The following is a 26,963-nucleotide window of genomic DNA, read 5'->3' as shown; positions in this document are numbered from 1 at the left end:
GGTCGAAAACCCAAGTTACCAGTCGACCTTGCCTTTGGGTTGCCAGTTACAGGGGACTCACCAACATCCCATTCCCAGTATGTGCGCAATCTGAAAGCTAGGCTTGAGGAAAGTTACCAGATTGCACTCGAAAACTCCAAGAGAGTTGCTGAGCGAAACAAGAACAGGTTTGATAAAAAAGTCAGAGAGTCCACACTTCAAGCTGGGGACAGAGTCTTAGTCAAGAACGTTCGTTTGCGCAGTAAACACAAACTTGGCGATAAATGGGAACACATGGTGTACCGTGTTGTTAAGAGACTGGAAAATGTTCCTGTGTATGTGGTCCAACCGGAGAAGGGTGGTGGTCCGAGCAGGACTCTTCATCGAGACCTTTTACTTGCATGTGGTGATCTCTCAGACATTGAGGATGAGGTTGAGACAAAGCCCAAACCTCCACGTCGACCTAAGACTCGGCAGAGCCCTTCTGAACCTAAAGATACAGAAATGTCAGAGTCTGAGGAGGAGTATGAATGCATTTCAGGTCATCCCTCAATCCAAACCGAGACGTTTATCAGGATTTGTGACCAAACTCAAAACCATTCCAATGTGCAAAATGAGACAACAAGCTCCGAAATTCAAAATGATCCATGTACGCTCGAAAGTGACAACTCTTTGCTTCAACCAATAGAGACAATCTCGGACAAGAATGACCATGGACAGGGAAATCAAACTGAACCTGAACTGCTGAATGAGGAATCTCACTCTAACATCATGGGAGAGAATCATAATGTCCAAGTTCCAGGAGAACCAGATGTTGAGATAGAAAACACAGAGCATAGTGAAAATATCACTGACCAACATGCTGAACAAACACCTGAAATAACTCCTGAAACACCTCAAGTGAGAAAATCTGAGAGATTAAAGCGACCCCCAGGACGGTTTCATTACCCCCAGTTGGGTCAACCCCTTATATCCTTTGCACAACGATTTCTGGATAACTTTAACCAAGCTCTTGAGTCGTTTAGTAGCTATGAAAACACTCAAATCTATGATGTTTAGATACATTTTAAGTACATGAAGGGACTCATGTTTATTCAAAGGGGGAGGGTGTAACCCCTATAGACATGGTTACTAGTATTTTCTTGTTTTTACCTGGTAATATTATTTCCGACACCCCTTGAACACACTTTGATTTTCCGTAGTTCAGTGAATGCAACAAAAGCACGTTGCTGCATTAAGCTAGGCAAAACGGAGCAAGACACCGAGAGCAAATAACAAGCTACACAAGGCCTTTATGTGTTTTACTCTCGACCAAAACCAGGCAGAGCGTGTATTTGTTTCTTGGGAATTCCGACTGGTTTTTTGTGATCCTGGATCTGAAGTGGTTCTGGATATGGATGGCGAGCCAGACCCTGTGAAAACTCTTGGCGAATCCAAAAGCAGTGTGGCCAGCTGCTCTGGATGCAGGAGTAGAGTTACAGTCTGAATTACTTCGAATCGCAGGATTTCAGATAAGCAAGAACAAAAACTGCTTACTTCATACGGATTGTTTCTCTGGGAAACTATTGAACTCCCAATATCCTGCTCATCAGGAGTCAGGTCTAAAGAGACTACTTATTTTATTTTATTTTGTTGTTATTTTCAAAAGAGCGCTCTTCTCTGTTGATCTTCTGTTAATTTTCTATGCTGTTTACATTGGATTATTGCACCACTGTAACATTGTAATAAATCTGCCGGCTGTTCAACACTCAATTCTCTCAAATTTATTTTACTCCTCTCGAATCTAGTCTATAAGTTTAACCCTACTATACTAAGCAGGTGTTACATCTGCATGGACTGAAGAAAGCCACATGGAATGGAAATATAACCAAATAAAGTGGAGATGGAGGCAGAAACGTTGTAGCTGTTCTCTTCCTTTTATGGTAATACAGCGTGAGCGAGAAGGGCGGTGCACGTCGTCAACGTGCTCCGACACCCGGAAGTGTAGAAAGATGTAACATGTTTGGCTGGAGTTAGCGGTGTTTGCGACCACGTATAGTAAAATAAATCTACATATTTGCATTATACTGTGTGCGACACCTTAAAGATGAGTGATACTGAAAAAGAAAAGGTAATGTAGAGAAACAATTCGCTACTTTTGCCTAGCTTAGCTAATTTCAGTCAAATACATTTGATCGAAGTTTCTCTGTGATCCCGCTGCTACCTTTCCCCCCGTCTTTACTTTAGGACCCCGCCGCCCTGAAAGAGGAAGGAAACACTCTTTTCAAGGCAGGAGACATGCAAGGTGCTGTTTGCTGTTACACCAAAGCACTGAAGCTGACTGACAGCCATGCAGACAAAGCTGTACTGTACCGTAACCGCTCTGCGTGCTACCTTAAGCTGGAGGAGTACAGCAAGGCAGAGGCTGATGCCTCGAAAGGTCGGTATGTTCTCTTGTTTATTCTCAACATCACTGAATAACTTCTCTTTCATCGCGGCCCACAACTTAGCTGAAATTAAAGAAAATAGTCCGTATTAGTGCTCAAATTAGCCCTATTTTACGCGGTTTAAAGTTCATTCATCATCCAAATAGTTTCACAATATGAATACTGGCTTGTGTTCTTTTTGTCCATATTCGCCAGTCACATTAACAATTATGGATAAAAGTAACTTCCTGCCTGGAGGTTTTTGGATCCTGTCCAACCTTATAAAGGTTGCACTTGCACAATGACCATAATGATAACAGTCATCCTCCTGGAACCTCGCCATGTACACTTTTGAATAGCCCTTTATTGTCATTGTACATCCATCCACCCATTCGCTTCCGCTTATCCTTTTCAGGGTCGCGGGGGGCGCTGGAGCCTATCCCAGCTGTCATAGGGCGAAAGGCGGGGTACACCCTGGACAGGTCGCCAGTCTGTCACAGGGCTAACACACAGGGACAGACACACTCACATTCACTCGCACATTCACACCTAGTGGCAATTTGGATTATCCAATTAACCTATCCCCACAAGCTGCATGTCTTTGGACGGTGGGAGGAAGCCGGAGTACCCGGAGAGAACCCACGCAAACACGGGGAGAACATGCAAACTCCACACAGAAAGACCCCGGCCTGATGGTGGAATTGAACTCAGGACCTTCTTGCTGTGCGGCAACAGTGCTAACCACCGTGCCGTCATTGTACACGTACAATGAAATTGTGGGTGCTCCACGCCAACTATGCAGGAAACAAATATAAATAGTAAGACAACAAGAATAAATAAGAAACAGGAGTAATCTATAAAAGACAAGAGAAAGGCACGGAGGTTGCAAAGTGCACTTATATTACGATGTATGGGTTAGAATATGTAAAATCATAATAAATTCCACAGTCATATCAAGGCAAACAAAAAAGGTGCAGAAATATCTTATCAACCTGTACTTTGTGTATATGAGTAGTTAACAATAAGGTAATTTGCAATACCTCTGTAAATACATACAAATGAATCTATGCGCATAATGCACAAGCATATATACGCACAGATGGCCTTATATTTCATTCATTCAGATGCTAAAAAATAGAAAAGAAACCAAAGAAGCATGACAACTTTAAACTGAGCTACTAATCTGACAATTTTCTACAGATCAGCTCATCTGACTCATACTGTGTATATATTTTCTTTATACATATAGATTTAAATTGCTAGATAGATAAAGAGCCAAAGGCACTGGTCCAGCTTTCAAACTGCCCACATCCAAACCTATCACATGATTGAGTGGAACAACACTAATACATGAAGGCCCTCACGCTGCAATCCACAGTACCAAGAAAGGGTTATGCTGCCAATATCCCAGTACCAGACAGCAAAACTTCACCAGCCATCCTGTGACCATGACCTAGTAACTGTTTTGGTAGTAATGGGACACCTAAACCAGTGGTTTTAATGTTATGGTATATCTAGATTATATTTAAGTTATATTGAAAAAGTGAAAGTGTTTACTGACTTTTCTTACTTACTGTGAAGACACTACTTGATTGATACTCTGCCGCATGTGGTGCAAACTGAGAGTATTGTAAACAATGGAGTTTGAATGCGCTCTGCTGGCCAAACAGTGTGATGACGTCGATTACATACAAGCATCTTTTCCTGCAATATAATAATTAAACAAACAATGGACAACATAATTATAATGGTATATATGTCACCAGTATCATTATGTTGTCTTAACAAAAACAAACTTTTAGTTATTAGGTAGGTATTATAGACCAAAGAATTCTTATTGAGCAATAGTTACAGCAGAAATATTTTTTTTATAATGGATAACATTATTCACAACTTGTGATTTTCAGCATTCTGGACATTGTTGCATGAAATGTGTCTTTACACAGATGCTTTTGCAGCTTTGATGAATATTATTATTGTCTCTTTCCAGCACTCGATACTGACCAAGGTGATGTGAAAGCCAGATTTCGGAGGGCCCAGGCATTTCAGAAACTTGGCCGGTTTGACCAGGCCTTTCTGGATGCTCAGAGATGTGCCCAACTGGAGCCCAAAAATAAAGCTTTCCAGGATCTGCTCAGACAGCTGGGAGCACAGATTCAGCAAAAGGTGGTGTGATGTGGATAAAGGTGTGGATAAACTTATTTTCTAAATTGTATCTTGCTAATCGAAATCATTTCTCTTAACCCTTTAGTCAGCACAACTAAACTCCACCGATGCTCGTGTGCAGCAGATGTTCTCCCTCCTCTTAGATCCATCTACTAAAGAGTGCGATCGACAGAAGGTGAGAATAACTCAAAAGGCAGATGAATACATTCCTCTAATTCATTCTTGATGCGCCTGATATTTCTTCATTAATGCTAATGCGTCTGTAAAACTGTACGGCACCAAAATAATCAAATCCTTCAATCAATTTCAGGCTGCTCAGAATCTAGTGGTGCTATCTCGAGAGGAAGCAGGAGCTGAACAGATCTTCCGTAATGATGGAGTGAAGCTAATTCAGAAACTTCTGCAGTCAAAGCTGGAGGATGTTGTACTTTCTGCTCTCAGGACATTGGTTGGTTTGTGCACAGGACATCAGTCTAGAGTAAGTGTGACTGTTCCTTTGAGATTACTATTTGCTTCATCTTTAAAGTCGCTTTTTATATTTTTGTAGTTTGGAATTATATAAAAAAAAAAAGGTTTATATGCATTCTGATTTCCATCCATCATTAATGTGAAGCTAGAGCAGGCTGTTCAATGTGCTTGTCACTCAGTTGTTTTGCAGTTCATTATTGCTGATGTCCATTCTTTGAATTTCCAGACTATGGCGATAGTGAATGAGTTGGGAATGGAGCAGCTGTGTGCGGTAATGGGATCAGGAGCTTCAAGTGTGTCTCTGGCTGCCTGCCATCTGCTACAGGTGATGTTTGAAGCTCTGACAGAGGGAATGAAAAGAGAGATCAGAGGAAAAGATGAAGCTATACTTCCTGGTGAGTTTAGATACTTATATTGGGAACTTGGTTACACTGAAGGTTAACCTTTAGCAAATGTTTTGTGTGTGTCGGCTCTGTGTTCTTTACATTTAATTGTTACTCACTATATGAATCTTAACACAGAACCATCCAAGGAGCTGCGGTCAATGTTACGACACCTTTTGGAAATGATGCCAGCATCAAATGTGTCAGGACCGGGCAGAGACAGCGCTATAAATCTCCTTGTCAAACAAGTACCCCGCAAATCCTTGAAAAACCCAGATAACTCCCTCACGTTATGGGTGGTAGACCAGGGTATGAAACACATCCTACATGTAGGCAAATAATTTATTAAACCATGGTGGATACCAAGGCATGCATTACCGTGACACAAAGATGCATGTTTATTTTGTTCATTTTTCTATGTTAGAAAATTTATAACTGATGTTATCTGTTATCACTGTATATGAATTAGAGACTCATTGTTTTCCTACAGGGCTGAAGAAAATCCTGGAAGTGGCTGGGACTGTCCCAGAGATCTCAGAAGGGCCACCTCTTACAGACAACAGTCACATGAGCTGTTCAGTCTTGCTGAGCAAACTCTATGATGACCTAAAGAGTGACAAAGAGAGGGAGAACTTCAACAAACTATGTGAAGAATATGTTCAGTGAGTTGACCAAGGAAGCTTGTTTAAACTGTTTGTTCGTTTAGATCTTTTTTCCAGAACTGCATCACAAGTCCTTTGTGAGCATGAAAACTGATTGATTCTTCTAATATAATGTTGTTGTGGGCAGGCAACATTTCAGCCGGCCTGGCCTAGACGGCAAGCTGAGAGCCATCCAGACAGTATCAGTGCTTCTACAAGGGCCGAGTGATGTGGGTAACAGAACTCTGGAAATGTCAGGAATGATGGATGCCGTGATATCGCTGTGTGCCTCCGAAGATGTTACTCACCAGCAGGTAGCGGTTGAGGCTCTAATCCATGCTGCAGGCAAAGCCAAGAGAGCTTCATTTATCACAGCCAACGGAGTGTCCCTGCTAAAGGACCTATACAAGAAGAGCGAGAATGACAGGATACGTGTGAGAGCCCTAGTGGTAAGTACCACAGATAGTTTTAGAAAATAACACTTCTAAATAAAGATGAAAATAACAGCTATGTGTATGTGGGCTATTGCACAGGGTTTGTGCAAGCTTGGATCAGCAGGAGGAACAGATTTCAGCATGAAGCAGTTTGCAGAGGGATCTACACTTAAGCTTGCCAAGCAGTGCAGGAAGTATGTTGGCTTATATTGAATCTTAAGCCCTAGGTATAGATTAAGAGATGCAGCATGCTTGATGTACATCTGCAAAACCTGATCTAAATACCAGGTTTTGAGTGGATTACTGGATTTCAAATAACTGACAAGCTTTATCTCTTTCTCTGTAAGGTGGCTGTGTAATGAGACTCTCCCCCCAACTTCCCGCCGCTGGTCTGTGGAAGGTCTCGCCTACCTCACCTTTGATGCAGATGTAAAGGAAGACTTGGTGGAAGACAAGAATGCCCTGCTGGCCATGTTTGACCTTGCAAAGGTATAACTCATCATTATTTTCCTCATAGCTGAAAGAATTTAAACTGAAGTCTTATATTTTCTCCACTCTGACTTCTGTGGAGTTAACAGGGTCTGATTCTTCATAACCAAACGTCAGCATATTTGGCACACACCTTCACGGTGCATTAGATGGCAGTGTTAGTCCTGTCTATAGCGCTGACCAGTTAATCAGCAGTCCTTTCCTGTCTCTCATTGGACTCATTTGTTCTAAATCTAAGTAACTATTGCTAACTATTTCATGTCACAGGACCAGATTGTCATCCATGCTTGAAATGCACTGATGCCCTTTTTGTGTTTTCTGTGTGTTTTTGCAGTCCGAGGATAAGACTGTGCTCTTTGCTGTGGGTTCTACATTAGTGAATTGCACCAACAGTTATGATGTGGAGAAACCAGACCCTCAAATGGTGGAGCTGGCCAAGTATGCAAAGCAGCATGTACCTGAGGAACATCCCAAGGTAATACTAAAATTAACCTTTTCTTTTCAAGTAGAACTAACATAGCACAATATTTATTTTATACAGCTTCATTTCAATTATTTTTGGTTATGATTCATATTTCTGCCTGCTTTTTTTTTTATGTTAGGATGCACCTTCCTATGTAGAGAAAAGGCTGGTGAAGCTGCTGGAGGCTGGTGTGGTGTCTGCATTGGTTTGCATGGTCAAACAGGAGAGTCCTGCACTCACTGAGGCTTGTAGGGAATGTATTGCCAGGTAGGAAAATGGCAGTAAGTCTTGTTTTTTCTGTAGATTTTCTGGTTAATATAATCTTTCACGGCAGGGTGTTCTTGGCCCTAGTGGAGCGACAGGAAGACAGAGGCACAGTGGTGGCACAGGGTGGAGGAAAGGTAGAGTGTACTGATAAAAATTTCCCAAATTTCCCCTTGTGGGACAATTAAAAGATTTTTTTCTATTCTATTCTAAAATACACTCGGTTTAGCCTACACTCTTAACTAAGCACCACACTTCAGAAGGCTTAAATGATTTATGTCTGCTGCTCTCCTCCAAAAGGCTCTGATCCCACTTGCATCCGACAACACAGATGCAGGAAAAATCAAAGCTGCACAAGCCCTGGCAAAAATAACCATCACGTCTAACCCGGAGATTGCCTTTCCAGGAGAAAGGGTAAAAATGCAAACAGTAACACACAAGTTAACTTAAAAAAAATACAATAACTCTTTAACATTATCTTGCTTTTGTTTGTTTGTGTATTTTTTGGGGTCAGATCTATGAGGTGGTACGCCCACTAACCAGCCTTCTGAGGCTTGAGTGCACCCTGCTGCAGAACTTTGAGGCACTCATGGCTCTCACAAACCTGGCTGGCATCAACGATAGACTCAGGTTCGCCACTAGGGGGGAGTCTCTACTAAAAGTATTCATACAAAACAGTCTATTTTCATTCCAGAACATTACATTTAGGATACTTTTATTTATTTATTTATTTTACATTTTCTGCATTTTGCAAAGCTACTTTTGCAGATCAATACATGTGTCACTTTTATTGCTTAGCATAAAGTATTTAGATGGTGTGAAATCCTTCCATCAAACCTGTTTTTAAATTCTTCCAGGGTGACCACAAGTGACTGAGACTTAATATAGACTAAATCACAGACTTGATTAACATGCAGTAATTTTCTTGTATGGCAACTTTCCAAAGACTGAAACATTTAGAGTCTCTGTTGACCACTGAAATCCAATTTCCTGTCAAAGCTGTTTTCACTGTAGAAGCTGATAATTAACGCTGAAGTTGTGCAGTTATGCAAAGCATGCCTTGTTCTGTTTTATTTTTTACTTTTTTCAAAACTTACATTATATCTGCCTTTTAAAGCATCTTTTATCCTGATCAGCGCAGTTTCATAAGTGTTTTTCAGTTTTCTGAATTAAGTATACACTTTCACAGGCAAAAGATCATCAAGGAGAAAGCTGTACCTAAAATTGAAGGTTACATGTTTGAGGAGCATGACCTTGTACGAGCTTCTGCCACAGAGTGCATGTGCAACTTGGTTTTAAATACTGAGGTAAGGGATAATTTATTAACAAGTCTTTGAATACATGAATACCGGTTGAACTGACAGTAGCGGCTGTGCTGTGTGGCATCCTCAGGTGCAGAAGCTCTACCTGGCCACAGGAAATGATCGCCTGAAGCTGCTCGTGCTTTATAGCGGAGAGGATGACGGGAGGCTGCGGAAAGCTGCTGCAGGAACCTTGGCCATGCTGACAGCCGAACATCCTGAACTCTGCGCTCGCATCCCTGGAACTGTAAGAAAAGCACTCCAGTAGTGTCGCTACCATTATTTTATTTTTTTTTACTCTATTTTTGCTCACATGACTTCTGTTATCTTCTCAGACAACCCACTGGCTAGAAATTGTGCAGGCTTTGTTGCTCAGTGAAATACCTGACCTACGTCATCGTGGAGTGGTCATAGTTCAGAACATGATCCAGGCAGAGAAGAGTCTGGCTGAGAAACTCATAGAGAGCGAAGCTCTGGAGATTCTTTCCGTCCTTGCAAAGGGAGGAGAGGGCATGCCAGATGCCGTCTCGAAGATAGCTCAGAACTGCCTGGATAAAGCAATGGAGTACGGCATCATCAGAAACAGGGAAGAAAAGGAGAAGAGCTCAGGAACTGAACCCTGAACACAAAGTGCAGTGTGTGGATGTGCCACCTGACAGCGTTTCAGTTCTTTGAACATTATATTGGACCAGTGAAGTAATTTCATTTTTGCAGGAAATGGGCTCATATGTCTTAACAAAAAATGATTAAAAGCAATAAGGGATGTAGTGAAGAATGGTATCAAATGGAAGAACCAACAGCACAGAAATGATTTTTGACTGCTGTGTAACGTTGATTGTACGCTTGTTAAAGTCTGGCAAAAGTGTGTATTCCACCCAGAGACCAACATTTCTCCTCCATGTATTTCCACTAAAAATGACCATTCCTATATATGTGCAAATATTTCATTTGAGTGTCATTATTAGTCCCACAAACACATTCTTATTTTTATTGTGCACACTACTTTTCTCAATATTTTATTTTATATTCAGCAAAAATAGAAACATTTCATTTACACTATAAAATTTACTTTTTGTTTAAATGTTTGTTATCACTATTATTGACAATCCAACACATTCCCAGTGTGCTTTGTTGTTTTAATACGTTTTAACTGAACACATGAAAAAAATAAATAAAAATGACCAATCCTCACTTCTGTTTACTTTATTCCATATCCCACCTGGCTAGATGTACTTTATAATGGTGCTTTAGTGCTGGGATGCCCAACTATTTTTATCCCTCAGCCATGAAAGGCTGGCGGGGTATTGTCATCGCCCTACTGGGCAGGCAATATGGATACCCAACTCTTTGAATGCGATCACTTGACAATGAAGTAATGTAGGAGTTTCAAATTTATACCTTAAGTGTATGTACTGAAAATCTCCGATGAGTCTGAATCTGTTGGGTTTTTTTTTTGAAAATATCGTGAATGAAATAACAGAAGAAAGGATTTTGAAACTGACATCATAGGTACATCTGCTAGGAGGATGAGGGGTGCCACTGACTGCTCTGAGAATTTTTATATTATTAAAATGGCCATTCTACAACTTTCCAAACTAAATAAGAAATGTGACACAAGTTGTCCTATCAAAGTTTGTGGCACACATTTTATAATTTATGGCAGGGGTTTCAAACTCAATTTAGTTTAGTGATCATGTACAGTCCAGCTGATCTGCTACGTAAGTGAGCCAGGCCACATAACAATCTGGATCAAAAAAGCCAACCCTTCCATGTCTGTACAACTTTTTATTGTACAACTGTTTATGCGCACGCACATTTCACACTTAGTGAGCCAGCTATTTATAAGACATTGTGAAAAGCCCGAGGTATATGCCTGATGCACAGCTTTTGTTCACAATAATCTCGGTGTAACGTGTAGTAACAGAGCAACCTTAAATACTGTCAATAAACATGAACTTGGTGTATGTCTCTTTAAAGACGATTTAAATGACATGCTCCTCCCTCGCCACTCGTCATCATCTCTCGCCGCTTGTGCTCCTGCTGTATTAAAAAAAAATAAAAATAAGCGCAATCGTAGGTTAGTTTTGCGAACAGCTTCTGTTGAGCTGCTCGGTGTTCAGATGCGCTGGTTTGGCTTCGGTTTCAACGCCTTTGGACAGATATGTGTCCAGGAAAAGTCAGGCAGAGGAGAAAGTAGCAGCGCGCCCCACCAAGTCAAAATAAGTCACCCAGCAGAGCTCAGCAGTCACGTGGATAGAAGTAGATGCTGCTTGAAGACAAGTCAGATCAGAGTGAGCTGGAGTCGAAGAGCATCTTTACATTTAGAGGGTGAGTGTATCAAAGACATCGCCTAAGTCCTGAGGATTAATACATCTATTGCTTTAGCTTAGCTCTTGTTTTGTTGTTTGTTGTTTCTGTCAGGAGACAGCTGCCTGAGCTTGGCAGGTTTTGGGGAATCGGTCTCCAGCGAGGACTGTGGTATTTCTAAAATAGAGAGCCGTGGTTGTAAGGATGTATTCATCAGTGAATCGCACTTGACCCTGGCCTTCCCAGACAGGATTGAGACCTGGGATCTGCAGAAGAGGGAGAAGAGTCCATCATGGAGCATGGATATAAAAACCGACGCAGAGGGCTCTGGTAATGTGTATGCTAATATCTTATCTGGCTAGACAGACATTAATAATGATGTATGAAATTACAGAGTCTCAATATTACTTTTTATTTATTTTTATAGATGTGAATTTGCCATTGGTCCCTGGAGGTTACATTGCCTTAAAGCCTCCCTTCTACTGCACCTTACCAGGACACCTGAAAGCCAGGAGCCTAGCACTGGGTGCAGAGCATGCTGTTCTTCTTACTGCCACTGGAGCAGTGTACAGCTGGGGACTGGGCAGGTGGAGCCACTCACACATATGTCTTTGTTGAACATGTGAGAAGCAGCAGTTTCATGCATAAACAACAAATAAGCATAAGTAATCTTCCTATGCATGTATGTGTTTATGTAACAGCCATGGTCAGCTGGGGCATGGAGGGCTCACCTCTGAGGAGGAGCCCAGAGCAGTGGAGGCACTCTGGGGGATGCCCATGACCCATGTGGCTACAGGAGGCTGGCACTCAGCTTGCATTAGTGGTAAATGTCAAATAAAGATTTGGACAAGTTACAATCAGTTTGAAAAGGATTTGAAGAGGATCTTTTTGTTCTTAGATGGGGGTGACCTTTATGTGTGGGGCTGGAATGAGAGCGGCCAGCTTGGACTTCCTTCTCGAGGTCTGAGGAAATCTCAGCAGAAAACTAGTCAACAAACAGGTCTGTCCTGAAATGTGCACTGCTTTAAAGAGTTCTATTGAAGAGGCAGTTTTTACATCCATTTTGAACCACTGACCTTATCAAACAGGAGAATTATGCTGTGATACCAGCACACCACCAGATGAAAAGCTAAAGGAGGAAGAGGAGCATGAAGATGTGTTCATATCAATCCAGGCGTTCCCCGCTCTGCTGGACGTCTCTTCATCATGTGAAATCCGAGCAGTAAGCTGTGGTTCCCGCCACACAGCTGCAGTAACAAGTAAGGAATCTCTTCTGACAGTTGTTTTACCGGGATGCACATTTTCTAGCAATCATCGTGTCACAATTTCTTATTTTCAGCCACTGGTGACCTCTACACTTGGGGATGGGGTGAGTTTTGGTTTTAGAAATGTGTTACATCTAAGTGAAATACTCAAAGCAGTATCATTCAAATCAAAGTGAACGCCAAGATTTTTGGCATCTTTACCTTTATTACCTTTACAGGGGAATACGGCCAGCTTGGACACCAAACAGTAACTAGTTCGGATGAGCCGCAGCGTGTGGAGTTTTTCAGGGCTGAGCAGATGCGTGTGCTTGATGTGGTGTGCGGGACATGGAACACATTTGCTGCTGCTGTAAAGGAGGAAGTAGCTTGTGCTGAAAATAGCACAAAATGCACTTGTTAAGCACAGTGAACTTTGGACAACAGTTGTAAATTTCTCCTACAAACACAAAGAATTAACTAAGTTTCTTTGTTCATTTTTTTTCTCTATAAAAACTCAACTCAATACTTTTTGGTGAAACTTTTATTTTTTCTTCAAACAGATGTTTAAAAAGGGTTTATATTTGACAAATTACATAAAACAGTTAAGGCAGCAAAATCCACAGGTAAATATAATTTAAGGCAAGTAATTAAAATTGTTCTGATTTAAAATTATACACTAAAATTAAAAAGGTGCATGCATCTCCAAGGTCCACTGGAAGTCTTCAGAGCACAATCTTGAAGGAACTGTGGATAAATCAAATGAGAATCAATTGGACACTTATAAATGCAAATAATTATTGGTGTTTGGAGCAGCTGGATTTCTAGTTACCTGACAAAATCTGGTGACCTTGAAATGACGTGCTGAAACTCTGAGAGGTTCACAGTTCCGTCCTTGTCGATGTCTGACTCTTCAAGAATCTAAACAACACGCAGACATGGAAAAGAAAGACATTGTTAGGCTTACTGACACATCAGTATACCATCCCACACGCAGTTTATAACCACCCCTTACAACTATAAAGACAAACTCAGTAATCTCACGTTGCTGATGAGCTGCTTCATTTCCGTGGAGGAAAGTTTTGCATCGTTTGTCTCACCAGTTAAGCAGTTAACCAGCTTCTCCAGATCAGCACAGTCAAGGGTTCCATCATCATCAAAGTCTGAAAGCAGCAGACTGGTTAGCATTTCGTAGACTGACATATTTGTGTGCAAAAATAACTATATCACTTTTTATCAACGTTTTTTTTTTTTTTTTTTTTTACCAAATATGCGGAATGCATAGTGGGATTTGATTTCCAGAGTAGCAGAGTCGCTGAAGGCACTCAGAAGATCCAGGAAGTCCTCAAAAGTGAGGCTTCCATCTTTTTGTTCAGAGGTTGAGAACACCTGGCAGATTCTTTCCTTGAAGGGGTTGGACTGTAACGGGAATGAGTACAAAGGTCAGAACAGATTACCAGCCACTGAAGCACTTCCTTCAGAGCATGAATTACAATATAATCCCATAAACATAGAAATCAAGCATTAACGCAAAAAACAAAACATAAAAACAATGTAATGCATATGCTTTGTTAAAATCTTTTCACCTTGAGCTCAGGCAGAGTAATAATCCTGCCTATTGGTACTCTGGCATCTATTTGTTCTTTTTCATGTTTCTCAAGCAGTTCTGTGAATCTCTTGTGAGCACTGCAAAAAAAGAGAAAAATATATCACACATTACAACAACCAGCAGAAGACAAAATTTTTTGTTAGTATGATGACTTGCAGCTTGTCACTTACAGAAGAATTTCTTGTTTTGTCAGGAAGGTCAGCTCCTAAAAATATATGTAGGGATTAGTCCTTTAAGAAGTTGAAGAGCTTCTTGTTCAAATAAACAGGCATCTTCTTAATTTAACAAGAAAAATAAAAGCATATAAAAAGTGATACATTAAACAATAATAAACAGTTTTCAAACTGAGCTTTGAATGAACAACAAAACAAAGACAAGACAGCCCGGACCCACTCAGTGCGTACCTGATTTTAATTACTGAAGTTGTTCAAACAGGAGATAAAAGGATAACACATATATTTATGAATACATTTTCTCTGAGTTTAGTAACAATAAGCGCTTCTTTCTTCTTCCAAAACAAAGGCAAAGTAAATGTAAGCATCAGTGCAAAGACAACAATCACTTATTAACATAAATTTGTAACTTTTACCCTCAAACGGATGTTTTTAAAGAGTCTGAGCAACAGTATTGGTTGTTATTAGGCTAGTGACCGTAACTTGTTTTTAATAGTATTTCCGCAGACGTTACATATAATCAATACGAATTACATCAACTACAAATGTAAATAATACTGGTTATTTGAGCACCAGGACGCTTATCATTTTATTTCTCCTTTGAAACGTCAGGCTAACAAAGCTATTACGCTCTTCCTTTAACGTTATTACAGGGCGTAAAAAACACTTCCACTCGTCCATTAAGAAAATAGGTAAAGTTTGCCTGTGGAGACTTTGCTTTCGGGACTTACCTGATATTCTGAGAGCGACTCTTTCGAAAGTTGACTCGCCGTAGTTCCCATGTCGAAGTTTTCAACTTCAAATTGTACTTTGCCGTAGTTAACAGTAACCCGCAAAACTACTGAACGGCTAATGTTTTCTGCTTCGCTTACTTCCGGTTTCTGACTAGAAGCGTCCTCCCCTTGTCGGGTGTAACGTAGCGGTTTCTATAGTGACGTATATGCAAAACCTTAAAAAAAGTGGCCTTTTTTTCTTTGGAAAGTTTAAAAAAGGAAAAACTCAGTTTGGTTCCTGTTCACAATTTTGTCATCATTACTTGATTTTCGTTGAGATAACAAAATAAAAGAGGAGACCGACTGGAAGTGGGTAAAGGTCGTTGATATAAATAAGGATACTAAAAACACTTTTATAAGTAAGACGTGAGCAGTGAAATGTACTCAAGTACAAGGAGTAGCTTTTATTTTCGTAGCATAAAAATAAAGCCCTGCGAGTCCTATTATTGTGGGGTCTCTAGTGATAGAATCACTAGTATCACAGTAGATTGTATCACTCTAACCAGTCCAACCCAGTTCCACATATTACCAAAGAAGACAAAATAATGTTTCCTTTCTTTATTTGTATAACTACGGTTATTCTTGACTTTCATAATCCATTAAATTACACAGCATCTTTTTCTGAAAAAACAACAACACACCCTCTAATACTATCACTGATCTGCAACCCAATTAATTATACTTGCAACCCCATAATCATAAATACAAAACAAACATTACAAACATATGTTAAAACATATAAAATATTATTGCACAACATTTCTATGGTCCTGAGTATTTACTGGACACATTTATGTCATAATCTAAAAATAATAGTAATCCATTCAATCCTATTGTATTATTTAAAAATAATAATACTAAATTGTTTCCTTAGCTCACAAAGGCTTAATTCTCTTTGTAGTTGTTTAAATTATTACTTTAAAAGTGTATTTAAGCAAAGATATCAAAAAGATTAATTTGCAAAAAACATCACTATTTATTTTCAGTAGATTTAGAAAGTTGCTTAAATTAATATAAACCAAGACTTATCTGAAACTGAATGAGTATTCAGTATGAGGGTGACTACTACTATCTTCTCACAGTCCAAAGACATGCAGCATCAGTGGGGTTAGGTTAATTGATGATCTTTAAAGTAATAGTGTGTAAAATCTCACCACTAGATGTCTGTAGATTGCAGTCAAATGAATTCTGTTTTCTTACCCCTCCCAATCCAAGTGCATAATTGTAACTATGGTGGCTGCTATAATATGACAAACTTGTTTTAGTCAACCAATGGAGATCAGAAACTTAAAACTTAGACTGTACCATAATTTTAGTTTATAGTCGACTGTTGTTGTTTAGCTGGCTTATTGTCATCTGTCTGGACACAACAGGATTGCATGTCAAATCTGCTGACAAGAAGAAATTGTGACAATATGGTAAATGGTAAATGGCCTGTATTTGTATAGCGCTTTTCTAGTCCTTAAGGACCCCAAAGCGCTTTACACAACCTGTCATCCACCCATTCACACACACATTCACACACATATCAGAAATAAATAAGCACATTTATCCATGTTTTCATGTGTTTTCAGTTCAGGAGATGGGGCTTGAGGATGCTTATTCTGTTGTCTCTTTTCTTTGTGTTCTTGCTTCTTTGGTGAAGGGGACCCCCTCTCAGATGATAAAACATAGATACTTCATATCTTGAATCTGAATTTACCTCCATGTTTTCTTCTCCTCCATCTTTGGTGTATAACCTGACCTGGACAAATCTACTTTTTTCATGTTTTTTTAAAATTTGTTTTTTGTATTTTTAATACAGAACGGAATTTTTTTTAATGTGTCAGTTCTTATTTAACCATTCCTAAACTCCTCCAGAAATAGTAAAATAAAAAGCAAACATAGATGTAGAACTATGGTTTTGAGATTAAAAGTGTTCTTGCTGGTTTTCCTACCTCCTATAAAGTAATATTGTCTTGTCTTTTGTCAGCATAAATAACATAGGTAAGAGAATTTTTATAAAGTCAACCCAAAGCATACATATATGTTTGTCCGACATGTTCAGAAAGAAAAAAAAAAAGAAGAAATCTTTGGCATAAATATGATGTACATGTTTAATCAGGTTACTTCCCTAAACAAAAGACAGAAAAGTACAGGGACATGAGACTAACTTGTCAACTCGTTATACTCTGACTCTCATGTCAGGCAAAAGACCAAAACATATCTGCATGTGTTTTATCCCAGCAGGGATAACCTTAAGCAATACAGAATTCCAGAGTCTCTGAATTTTTGTGTGCTGCCTGAAACTGTTTTCCTTTACATAAATAAAGACATTTGAACCATAAAGTTAGAAACTGATACATCATAATTCCTCAGAATGGTTGTTCACCAGCACGAGCTATTAATAATAACTTTTTTTTATTGCCTTCGTTTTACAAAATATGTTTTGATTTGAACTCAATCGACAAAGAACATCTTAAAACAAAATTGAATGTATTCTATTTTTATAAAAAAAACAAAAAAACCCCCGATGAATATCTCCAAATTTCAGGAGATGATTATCTTAACGTGGGGCAAGCTAGGCTCCTGGATTTGTCTCCCAGTCTGTTGTATCTAAAGCAAAAACAGAGGTAAAACAGCATGTAAAAGTGTGCAAGTGAGGTTTTAACATGGATTTTTGTGAAAGAATTCTTGTAAATGGTAAATGGTAAATGGCCTGTATTTATATAGCGCTTTGTAGCTGATGGTGTGTTTAATCTTAAGTGTTACCTGTCATTTTTGTTCCCTCTCTGGTCTCAGCTGGAACCCCAATCCCGTACTCATTTTCTCCTGTGACTCTAAAGAAATAGATTCCTCCCTCCTCCAGGTCGGACACCTTGTAAGACAATCGGCGACACTTGTCAGTAAGTCTTATCCATCCCGTTCTGCTGATGTCTCGTATGTCTACAAGGTAGTTCTTCACGGGAGACCCTCCCTCATTCTCAGGAATGTCCCAGGTAACAGTGGCAGAGTTCTTAGTCACATCTTTAACTATTATATGAGCCGGGGGACCAGGTGAATCTAAAACCCTCACATTTAGGGTCAAAGAGGCAGATCCAGCAGCATTTTGCAGTTTGACAGTATATTTGCCAGAGTCATCACGTGTTGCTCGTTCCACTGTGATAGAGGTGGCAGAGCTCGTGGTGTTGATCATTCCTCTGACTCGCAGATCAACATCTGCTTTCTCCCATGACACACTGGGAACAGGTTTGCCTGTGAAAGGCACCGTCAATGTGAAGGAGCTGCCACATTTAACAGGCAGAGTCTTTCTCATCTCAGGGTTAATGTGAATCTCAGGCTTCTCCTCTCGCTCTGTAGCTACTTCGGGGTCTGTTTCTGGGCTAGGCTCACTAATACCAACTTTATTTATGGATCTGACAGTAAAAACATATGCTGTCCCCGATGTGAGTCCCTTTACTGTAAACTCTGTCCTATCTGTGTTCTGAACAGCAACAGTCCAGTCTTCTTCTGTTGATTTTCTGAATTCAACTTTGTACCCTGTAACTGCCGCTCCACCGTCAAACACCGGTTTGTTCCATGACAGAGTGATTGAAGATCTGGATGAATCAATTATAGTGGGCTTTACTGGAGGGGAAGGAAGAAACTTTGGATCCTCTGCCAAGGTGAGTGGGCATGGCAAACTTGGTTCACTTAGCCCAGCAGCATTCTCAGCAAAGACTCTGAATTCATACTCAGATCCCGGATGCAGACCAGAGGCTTTGACTCGTAGGTCATAGACTGGCTTCTTATTGACCCGGACCCAACGGATGCCCTGCTTCTCCCTTTTCTCTACAATGTAACCGCTGATGCGGCTGCCACCATCAGAGGCGGGCGTCTTCCAGCAAATAGTCATCGCTTCATTGGTTGCACTTGTGACCTCAACATCTGTTGGAGCAGATGGGATGGTAAAAGGATCCATGGCCTTGACTGGGTCACTTTCCAAAGTCTCACCCTCACCATATTTATTGACTGCCCTCACCCTAAACAGGTATTCGTTTCCTTTGAGAAGTTTGGTTATCTTGCAAGTAGTTGACATCATGTCACCATACACAAGGGTCCAGGCAACACGGCTGGTTTCACATTTCTCAACAATGTAGTACATGATCTCCGCCCCACCAGTCTCATGAGGAGTTCCCCATGAGAGGGTGCACTTTTCTGCTGAAAGTCCAGAAACTTCAAGGGGTCCAGCAGGTGGACCAGGTCTGTCTAGTACTTTGCAGGTGATAGCCTTAGATGTGGTGCCCCCTGTATTCTGGAGAGTAAGAGTATACTGCCCAGAGTCTTTCCTAACACTTTCTCTGATAAGCAGAGAGGTATGCGTTTTTGTTGCGGTTATTTCAACTCGTCCTGTGGTGCCAATATTTCTACCATTCTTCAGCCAAAACACTGTAGGGTTGGGGCGGCCTGAGATGACAGCTTCTATTCTTAGGAGGTCTCCTGCTTTGACAACCACTACCTGTCGAAATTTGTCTTCCAAGATAATTTTGGGTGGCTCTACATTGTGCTGTGCTGTGACAGGTCCGGTTGTTTCAGAGGGTGGACTGAAGAGCTCCGCTGCATTCTTTGCAATAACACGAAAGTTGTACTGTTCACCCTCTGTAAGGCCAGTCACTTCAAAGAAGGTGTCCAATAAGTTTGTGAAGTTACACTTAAGCCAGCAACTATCGGGCAGTTCTTTGCGCTCAACAATGTAACCAGTTATTTTAGCGCCACCATCATATTCTGGCTTGTCCCACGAGAGAGTTACTGAAGTGTTAGTTATATTGGTGACAGTGAGGTTGCCTGGGGGGTCACACTGGTCTCTAGCTGCTACAGGATCAGATGGCTTGCTACAGGGTCCAACACCTGCCATATTCTCTGCACACACCCGGAACTCATATATAAGACCCTCCTCAACACTTGTCACCTTATACTGGTTTTCCGTCACTGGGCTTTTGTTCAATTTTTTCCACAGAATACTGCTTTGATCTTTGCATTCAATATGGTACCCAATAATAGGGCTGCCGCCATCACTCTCCGGTTTGCTCCAAGCAATGACCATAACAGACTTTGAGGCCTGCACAACATGAAGATTGGGTGGTGAGCCAGGTGGCTTGAAGGGATACTGAGCAACAACAGGCTCTGACTCAGTGAATTGGCTCTTTCCATAGCGATTCTCTGTAGCAACACGAAACTGGTATTCAGTGCCTTGTGTCAGACGGGAAATTTTGATTGATGTTCTTGCAACTGTAGCTGATACACTCTGCCATAATGTACTGCCTGTATCTCTTTTCTCAACAACATAATTAGTGATTTGACATCCACCAGTGTAATGTGGAGGCTGCCATGACAGAGACACAAAGTCAGCACTGACACCATCAACACTGAGGTCTGCTGGAGGACCAGGCCTTTCAAAAACATTAACAAATATTTGAGCAGAGGTGGTTCCAATGGAGTTGTTCAGGGTCACCTCATAAACACCAACATCTATCCTGGTTGCATCTTTGATAATGATCTGAGATGACGTGTCAGATGTGCTCACATTTACTCTGCTTGTCTCTTTCAGTGCATTGCCGTCTTTTTTCCAGGTTGCTGTTGGTGGTGGTACCCCTTTAAATGGAACATCGATCTTTAAATCATTTCCTGCCTTCACACTGAATGTGTTGGACAGCAGACTGATCATAGGCTCAGTACTGGTATCCTTTACTATCACAGGTGCCAGCAGGCATTTTGGCTCACTCTTTCCCTTCTCATTCACTGCACACACTCTAAAGAAGTACTCTTTTCCTTTTGTCAGGCCATCAATAATTGCATCGAGCGCTTTACTCTCTGAACATTTTGTCCATGTGTCATCTCCCTTAGCTTGCATTTCTACAATATAACATGTGATTTTGCTTCCTCCATCATGGGCTGGCTTTTCCCAAGAGAGTCTTGCACTACTGCATGTGACATCGTTGAGTGTGATCTTGCCAGGAGGCAGGGGCACCTCAGAGACTTTAATAGCTTCCGTGGTTTCTGCTGGCAGCCCAGTGCCAAACTCATTCACAGCCAGGACACGAAAATAATAGAAGCATCCTTCCTGTAAATTGTCGATCTTATATGAATTCCTCATGCAGTTGCTAAAGACGCTTGTGAATGCTTTTCTAGTCTCCTCTCGCTTCTCTACAATGTAGTGCGAAATCTTTGCTCCTCCATCAATCAAAGGTGGCTCCCAAGAGATGGACACAGAATCCTTCTTTACATCCTTAACCTCCAAGTTTGTTGGTGCACTGGGAGAGTCCAAAACTTTCACATTGATGAATGCTGACTTGGAGCCACAGCAGTTCGAAGCCGTCAACACATACTTCCCAGTATCATTTCTGTTGACATTTTCAATGAGTAGCACAGTATAGGAGCTTGTTACCTCGATCTGAGCACGCTCACTGAGGGTGTCACCTTCCTTTGACCATTTAACCTCAGGCTCTGGCCTTCCTCTGATGGTAACAAAGAGATGTAAAGTGGAACAGACTCGAACGCTGACAATCTTCCTCAAGGCAGCGTCCAGCTCAATCTCTGGTGCCTCTACTTTTTCGGCTGCAACCACAGACCCAGGTAGATCCACATGGTCTCCGACACCAGCAGCATTTATGGCGCAAATACGAAAATTGTACTCTGCATTTTCTCTCAGTCTTTTCACAGTGTAATTTGTGTCCTCTACACCTGCGCTTGGTGTGCATGTAATCCACTCATCATCTGTTGCTTCTTTCATCTCTACTACATATCCACTGATGGTGGCTCCTCCATCATAGATTGGTTTTGACCAAGTCAGAGACACAGTACTGCTAGAATAGTCTGTCATTTTGGGGTTGGTTGGTGGACCAGGCGGGTAAGTAGCTTCACATACTTTTATATATTCACTTGGATCACTGGGAGCACCCACACCAGCTGCGTTTTCTGCAAGTATTCTAAACTGGTAGTAATGCCCCTCTGTGAGCCCAGTACATCGGAAACGCAAATCATTTAGTCTTCTCTTGTTGCATTTAGTCCACCTGACACCCTCTTTGTCAAGTTTCTCCACAATGAAGCCATCAATCTCTGAACCTCCATCAGTCTCAGGCCTTTCCCATGTTAATGTTACAGAGTCACCGGTCACAGCTGTAGCTATAGGTGTAGAAGGTGTACTTGGTGGTGTGAAAGGATTTTGTGCAATTAAGGGGTCTGATTCCAAAAATTCACCAACACCATATTTGTTCACGGCAGCAATTCTGAATACATATTCTTTGCCAGGTACCAGTTTTGTTACTTTGTAACTGAGAGCTTCAACATGAGCTTCAACTCCTGTCCATGTAACACGACTGGTCTCCCTTTTTTCAATGATGTAATGAGAAACAGTTGCACCTCCATCATTTAAGGGGGGATTCCAGTGAAGACTGCATTTCTCTGCACTGATAACTTTTACCTTCAGTTGTCCATCAGGAGGACCAGGTCTATCCAGGACCTTCAAATTTACTGGGACAGAAGTAGTTCCACCAGTGTTAGTGAGGCTTAAGAGAAAGTGTCCCCCATCTGCTCGTGTACAGTCCCTGATAGTCAGGGTTGTATGTGTGAGAGTGGTTTTGATCTCCATTCTTGGTGTGACTTTGTCGATTTCTCTTCCTTCTTTCAACCATGTTACTGCTGGAAGAGGCTTTCCAAAGTAATCAGCTTCAATGACAAATGTCTCTCCAGCCTGAACAACTGTAGTACTCTTGAACTTGGGATCAACTGATGCTGTGGGTCCTTCAATAACATCCTGTGCAATGATGGTTACACATTCTGAAGGTGGACTCCAAACACCAGCCCCATTCTTAGCAGTTACTCTAAATTCATAACTTTGTCCTCCTGTCAGACATGTGACTGTGAACTGATCCTCAATAACATTTGTAAAGTTTGCCTTCATCCACCTGCCACCTGGGAGCTCCTTTTTTTCTACTACATAGCCTGTAATACTGCTTCCACCATCATATTTGGGCTTTGCCCACTGGAGTGTAATGTTCTCTCTCGTAATGACAACGGCTTCAGGTTTACCAGGTGGATCACAGGGGTCTCTTGCCACATAGCATTCTGATATCCTGCTAGATGGGCTGAGCCCTGCAATATTTTCAGCAAAGGCTCTGAATTCATATTCAATACCTTCTTCAAGCCCACTTGTTTTGAAGCGAGCATCCGGTATAACAAATTTGTTAAGTTTGGTCCATAAAATGCTGTTCTTTTCTTTGCGTTCAAGGTGATAGCCAATGACAGGACTGCCTCCATCTCTGACTGGAGGCTCCCATTCAACCACCATGCTGTACTTTGTAACAGTGGAAACAAAGGGGGTGCCTGGGGCAGCAGGAACACTGAATGGATATTGTGCAACTACAATGGGTGATGTGATTGCAGTACTTTTTCCATATCTATTTTCTGCAAACACTCTGAATTGGTATTCACTTCCTGTCTTCAACTTGGTAACTTTGATTGTGGTTCTTACTGTAGTTGCAGAAACAGTCTGCCACTCCATACTTGTAGATTCCCGTTTCTCCACTACATAGTTGTCTAGTTGACAGCCTCCTGTGTATTCAGGTGGCTCCCAAGAGATGGTAACATAGTCTGAACTGACTTCATCAATCGTGACAGGTCCCGTGGGAGGGTCTGGCTTTTCAAGAACAACCACGGTGATTTCCCCTGTATATTTTCCAGCACTGTTGGCTGCAGTGACACAGTACTGACCAGAGTGCTCCCTGATAGCATGTCTGATATGAAGGACTGTTAATGACGGTGTGGTTGAAATCTCTAGCCTTGATGTCTCTTTTACTCCCTGGCCATCTTTTTTCCATTCAACTTTTGGTGCTGGGTTCCCCAAGACTGGGACCTCTACTTTTAACTCTTCACCATTCTTGACAGTGAATGTTGTAAAAGTAATCTGGAGTTTTGGCTTAATAGCATTTTCCTTATCTGTGATGGGGGTGGGTTGGACATTTGGGCTGATTTCTCCATTTTCTGCAGCAGAAGAAGGCTGGCCTGTAGTGCAGAATAACAAGCTATAATTACAATTTTATATATATATATATATATATATATATATATATATATATATATATATATATATATATATATATATATATATATATATATATATATATGTATGTATGTATGACTGGAAATGACATAGGTATCTCCTAAAAGATAATAAGACGATGTACAAGAGGCATCATTGGCATATTTCTCAGCTTTTATGTACAATTTGTATTGTACATTGAAGAAATGACAAAAATATATGTCTGAGGATTTTCTAAAACTAATCTACTGCTTTTACACTGTTAAAAACTAACACTGTGCTAGTTATTTAAGCTTATCTAAGGCATTTTAATCAACATATGAAACAAACTGATCTTGGGAGAAGCATCCTTCTTTTATATACTTCAATACAAAGACATGTTAATGGAATTTATTATTAATAATTTGTTGAACATTTTCTAACTTAACTTTATAACAAAGTACGAATACATGCAATCTATGCACCGCAGAGACAGGATGAATGTGCAACATACCTTCAACAATAACAGTGGAGGGTGACTGGGAAACCTCAGTATCCCGTGTCATGTCTATATTTAGAACATGAGCTTCATCTTCTGCTTTCTTTCCTATCTATAAGAGAGAGGGGTAACTTTTAATGTTAGTGAAAATGAGATTAAATATATACATTTAAATAGGAAAATACATTTTACCTTGTTCCAAGATTATAATATTGATTTGGTTATTTGGTGGCTTAAAGTCTGTATTAAATTTGTTAAAGAAAGCCCTCTGAGTGAGTTTTAAACAAGAATAGAAAGTAGGCTATCTTGCTGAGTGAGATGTGTGTAACCGAAACACTTGAAGGTGTTAAAAATAACTACAGACATGGCCAACCAGACTGCCAACTGCTCTGACGAACACATTAAAGCTGTATTATTATTTAAGTCTTAAGGCTCCCATTTAACATGCAAACAACAACATGCACAGAAAAAAATAACTCAACTAAAAGGACATTTGAAGATCCCTAAATGCTTTCTGTACTATATTACAAAGACGTTTAAGATGACTTTCTTACCTCATTCTTGTTTTCTTCCATTGTTTCTCTTAGTTAAACTGAAAATTTAGATCCCTTGTTAATCAGTTTGTTGGTAAAGATGCCCAAAGTGCTGTGAGCCCCAAACGTTTAGGACACAGATACACAACTCTGCCAATCACTGCCTGCTTTATCTGCAAAAGCATTCAGTGACTAAAATAAGCATGGCGGTGGATTGGCCAGCTGCTCATTCTTTCAAAATTAGTTTAGCCTGCATGGCTCAGCTAGAGATAAATGGAAAACGTCTCATCACTTAAATATTGTCCACGTACCATTCCTGTTATAAGAGGGTTTTCCCTGTAACTTCATATTTAGGTATTAATACACACCTACAGGCAGGCAAAGAAAAGCTTAATAATCTTATTTTACTGACCTTTTCAATGTTCGTGACTGATAAATATTGTGGGTGTTTGACACTTTTTTTGGCTTCAGCTAAGATTTTTGTTGGATTAGAAATGAGTACAGTTCAGTTTGAACAGTTTGGAGACAAATTTAGAGAAGCAAGGCTGACATAGTTTGGAAATGTGTAGAGGAGGGTTGTACTGGACAAAGGATATTGAATATGGAGCTTCCAGGCAGGAGGAGAAAAGAAAGACCAGAGGGGAGGTACATATATGTAGTCAAACAGCACATAGGGCTGGTATGACAGAATATGATTCTAGAGATAGAATGAGATGGAAGCAGGTGATCTGCTATACCGACCACAAAGGGAGCAGCCAAAAAAGAAGTATTAAAAAGGAAGAGGAAGCTTTAAACTTGGGTGTGCCAGGGAAAGTTTTAGATCCATTCTATTAAAGGTGTAGTGTGTAGAATATCACCACTAGATGTCAATAGATTGCAGATTGCAATCAACTGAGTTCTGTCTTCTTAACCATCCCAATTTAAGTGCATAATCCTAGCTATGGTGGCTGCTGTAGTGAGTGTAGGCTGTCAGTCCACTGTTTACCTTAGCTGTAAATATATGTCCATATCTATTTACTCTGGAGGAGGCTGTAAAACTGAAAGCTGATGTGAGCTGATGAGTCAGTGAAGCTCACTTCTGCCTGATGACAGCATTGCTGAGGTGAGTTGCTTAGGATATCCTGAACTTCCTGTCGGTAAGTGCTGCAGTTTTTTGCTGTTGATAGCTGCTGTCAACTGGCGTTATTGAAACTTTCTTTGAAGTGGATCTAACATTGTTGAACTCAAACACACAGCAAATAAACTCTAGTATGATGTGAAAATGTAATCAAACTGTTTAATAGAGGGAAAGAATTATTTTTAGGACACCTGAACCTAAAATTATCTGGCATAATGTTGGGTCATCATAACCAGCTGGTTGTTTAGCTGGCTCGTTGTTAGCTGTCCAGAGATGGGACAGTCGTATGTATGATCTGGTGACAATAAGAAATTGAGACAATATTAGGACTAAACAAGCATGTTTTCATGTATTAGAGGGATGACTTCAGTTTCGGAGATGAAGCTGGAGATGAGAAGGAACTGGTTGAGGTGGAAATGTGGAAGAAGGCATAGGAGTGGTGGAGGAGGAGGCAGATGAATGGGTTAACCTTATATGTGGCTGATCTCTAACCACATACATAAAATTTGATTAGGCAGAATTGTGATGTCCATCTTGACCAAGAGGGCGGGCCATATACAAATAGCATAAACAAAAAAATAACATCAAATGTGTTTAAAAAAAAAAAAGTCAAATTGAGTCAACCCCTTAAAGGAGTGCCAAAGGCTTTAGCAAGTAAATATGTTTTATAAACAGTTGTAAACT

General features: G+C 40.6%; 4 protein-coding genes across 5 annotated transcripts; 2 read left to right on the top strand and 2 right to left on the bottom strand.

The window, feature by feature from the left end:
- Window positions 1–1,941: 1,941 nt before the first annotated feature.
- unc45a (unc-45 myosin chaperone A) lies at window positions 1,942–10,184 on the top strand. 2 transcript variants are annotated; one of them, XM_080874205.1, is made up of 19 exons: window positions 1,942–2,089; window positions 2,206–2,398; window positions 4,375–4,550; window positions 4,636–4,725; window positions 4,861–5,028; window positions 5,245–5,413; window positions 5,540–5,710; window positions 5,892–6,063; window positions 6,191–6,491; window positions 6,576–6,670; window positions 6,824–6,965; window positions 7,300–7,440; window positions 7,568–7,695; window positions 7,763–7,829; window positions 7,993–8,106; window positions 8,207–8,322; window positions 8,882–8,999; window positions 9,085–9,240; window positions 9,329–10,184. In XM_080874205.1, the coding sequence occupies exons 1-19, from the start codon at window positions 2,066–2,068 to the stop codon at window positions 9,614–9,616; spliced, it is 2,829 nt and encodes a 942-aa protein (XP_080730331.1). In that variant the 5' UTR covers window positions 1,942–2,065; the 3' UTR covers window positions 9,617–10,184. The 2 variants fall into 2 exon arrangements, with proteins under 2 accessions (XP_080730331.1, XP_080730332.1); XM_080874206.1 differs by having other exon boundaries at window positions 1,954–2,089; window positions 2,206–2,402.
- Window positions 10,185–11,002: 818 nt separating this feature from the next.
- rccd1 (RCC1 domain containing 1) lies at window positions 11,003–13,291 on the top strand. The gene is made up of 8 exons (XM_080873572.1): window positions 11,003–11,321; window positions 11,415–11,630; window positions 11,728–11,887; window positions 12,002–12,123; window positions 12,199–12,300; window positions 12,389–12,559; window positions 12,640–12,669; window positions 12,784–13,291. The coding sequence occupies exons 1-8, from the start codon at window positions 11,114–11,116 to the stop codon at window positions 12,963–12,965; spliced, it is 1,191 nt and encodes a 396-aa protein (XP_080729698.1). The 5' UTR covers window positions 11,003–11,113; the 3' UTR covers window positions 12,966–13,291.
- Window positions 13,071–15,215, bottom strand: cib1 (calcium and integrin binding 1 (calmyrin)). Its single transcript, XM_080873580.1, has 7 exons — window positions 15,055–15,215; window positions 14,321–14,355; window positions 14,128–14,227; window positions 13,807–13,960; window positions 13,586–13,704; window positions 13,374–13,462; window positions 13,071–13,288 (listed from the first exon to the last, which is right to left on the bottom strand). Exons 1-7 carry the CDS (start codon window positions 15,103–15,105, stop codon window positions 13,267–13,269), a joined length of 570 nt encoding a protein of 189 aa, XP_080729706.1. The 5' UTR covers window positions 15,106–15,215; the 3' UTR covers window positions 13,071–13,266.
- Window positions 15,216–15,225: 10 nt separating this feature from the next.
- LOC308391094 (titin-like) lies at window positions 15,226–25,320 on the bottom strand. Its single transcript, XM_080873561.1, has 4 exons — window positions 25,184–25,320; window positions 24,645–24,741; window positions 17,848–24,114; window positions 15,226–17,691 (listed from the first exon to the last, which is right to left on the bottom strand). Exons 1-4 carry the CDS (start codon window positions 25,202–25,204, stop codon window positions 17,657–17,659), a joined length of 6,420 nt encoding a protein of 2,139 aa, XP_080729687.1. The 5' UTR covers window positions 25,205–25,320; the 3' UTR covers window positions 15,226–17,656.
- Window positions 25,321–26,963: the final 1,643 nt, after the last annotated feature.

Source organism: Rhamphochromis sp. 'chilingali', assembly GCF_963969265.1.
Source record: "Rhamphochromis sp. 'chilingali' genome assembly, chromosome: 2".
In the NCBI taxonomy this organism is placed as follows: domain Eukaryota; kingdom Metazoa; phylum Chordata; class Actinopteri; order Cichliformes; family Cichlidae; genus Rhamphochromis; species Rhamphochromis sp. 'chilingali'.
This window is presented reverse-complemented; position numbering and strand designations above follow the sequence as displayed.

Excerpts from the sequence above, each read along its gene's own strand:
- unc45a (XM_080874205.1), top strand. The coding sequence starts at position 2,066 with ATGAGTGATACTGAAAAAGAAAAG. Across the intron at positions 6,064-6,190 it reads CTATGTGAAGAATATGTTCA|GCAACATTTCAGCCGGCCTG; the intron begins GTGAGTTGACCA and ends TGTTGTGGGCAG. Across the intron at positions 9,000-9,084 it reads ACTTGGTTTTAAATACTGAG|GTGCAGAAGCTCTACCTGGC; the intron begins GTAAGGGATAAT and ends TGGCATCCTCAG.
- rccd1 (XM_080873572.1), top strand. The coding sequence starts at position 11,114 with ATGCGCTGGTTTGGCTTCGGTTTCAACGCCTTTGGACAGATATGTGTC. Across the intron at positions 12,124-12,198 it reads GCACTCAGCTTGCATTAGTG|ATGGGGGTGACCTTTATGTG; the intron begins GTAAATGTCAAA and ends TTTTGTTCTTAG. Across the intron at positions 12,670-12,783 it reads CCTCTACACTTGGGGATGGG|GGGAATACGGCCAGCTTGGA; the intron begins GTGAGTTTTGGT and ends TTACCTTTACAG.
- cib1 (XM_080873580.1), bottom strand. The coding sequence starts at position 15,105 with ATGGGAACTACGGCGAGTCAACTTTCGAAAGAGTCGCTCTCAGAATAT. Across the intron at positions 14,356-15,054 it reads AGTCGCTCTCAGAATATCAG|GAGCTGACCTTCCTGACAAA; the intron begins GTAAGTCCCGAA and ends ATATATTTTTAG. Across the intron at positions 13,961-14,127 it reads TTACTCTGCCTGAGCTCAAG|TCCAACCCCTTCAAGGAAAG; the intron begins GTGAAAAGATTT and ends TTCCCGTTACAG.
- LOC308391094 (XM_080873561.1), bottom strand. The coding sequence starts at position 25,204 with ATGGAAGAAAACAAGAATGAG. Across the intron at positions 24,742-25,183 it reads TGGAAGAAAACAAGAATGAG|ATAGGAAAGAAAGCAGAAGA; the intron begins GTAAGAAAGTCA and ends TCTCTCTTATAG. Across the intron at positions 17,692-17,847 it reads AGAGGGAACAAAAATGACAG|ATACAACAGACTGGGAGACA; the intron begins GTAACACTTAAG and ends TTTTTGCTTTAG.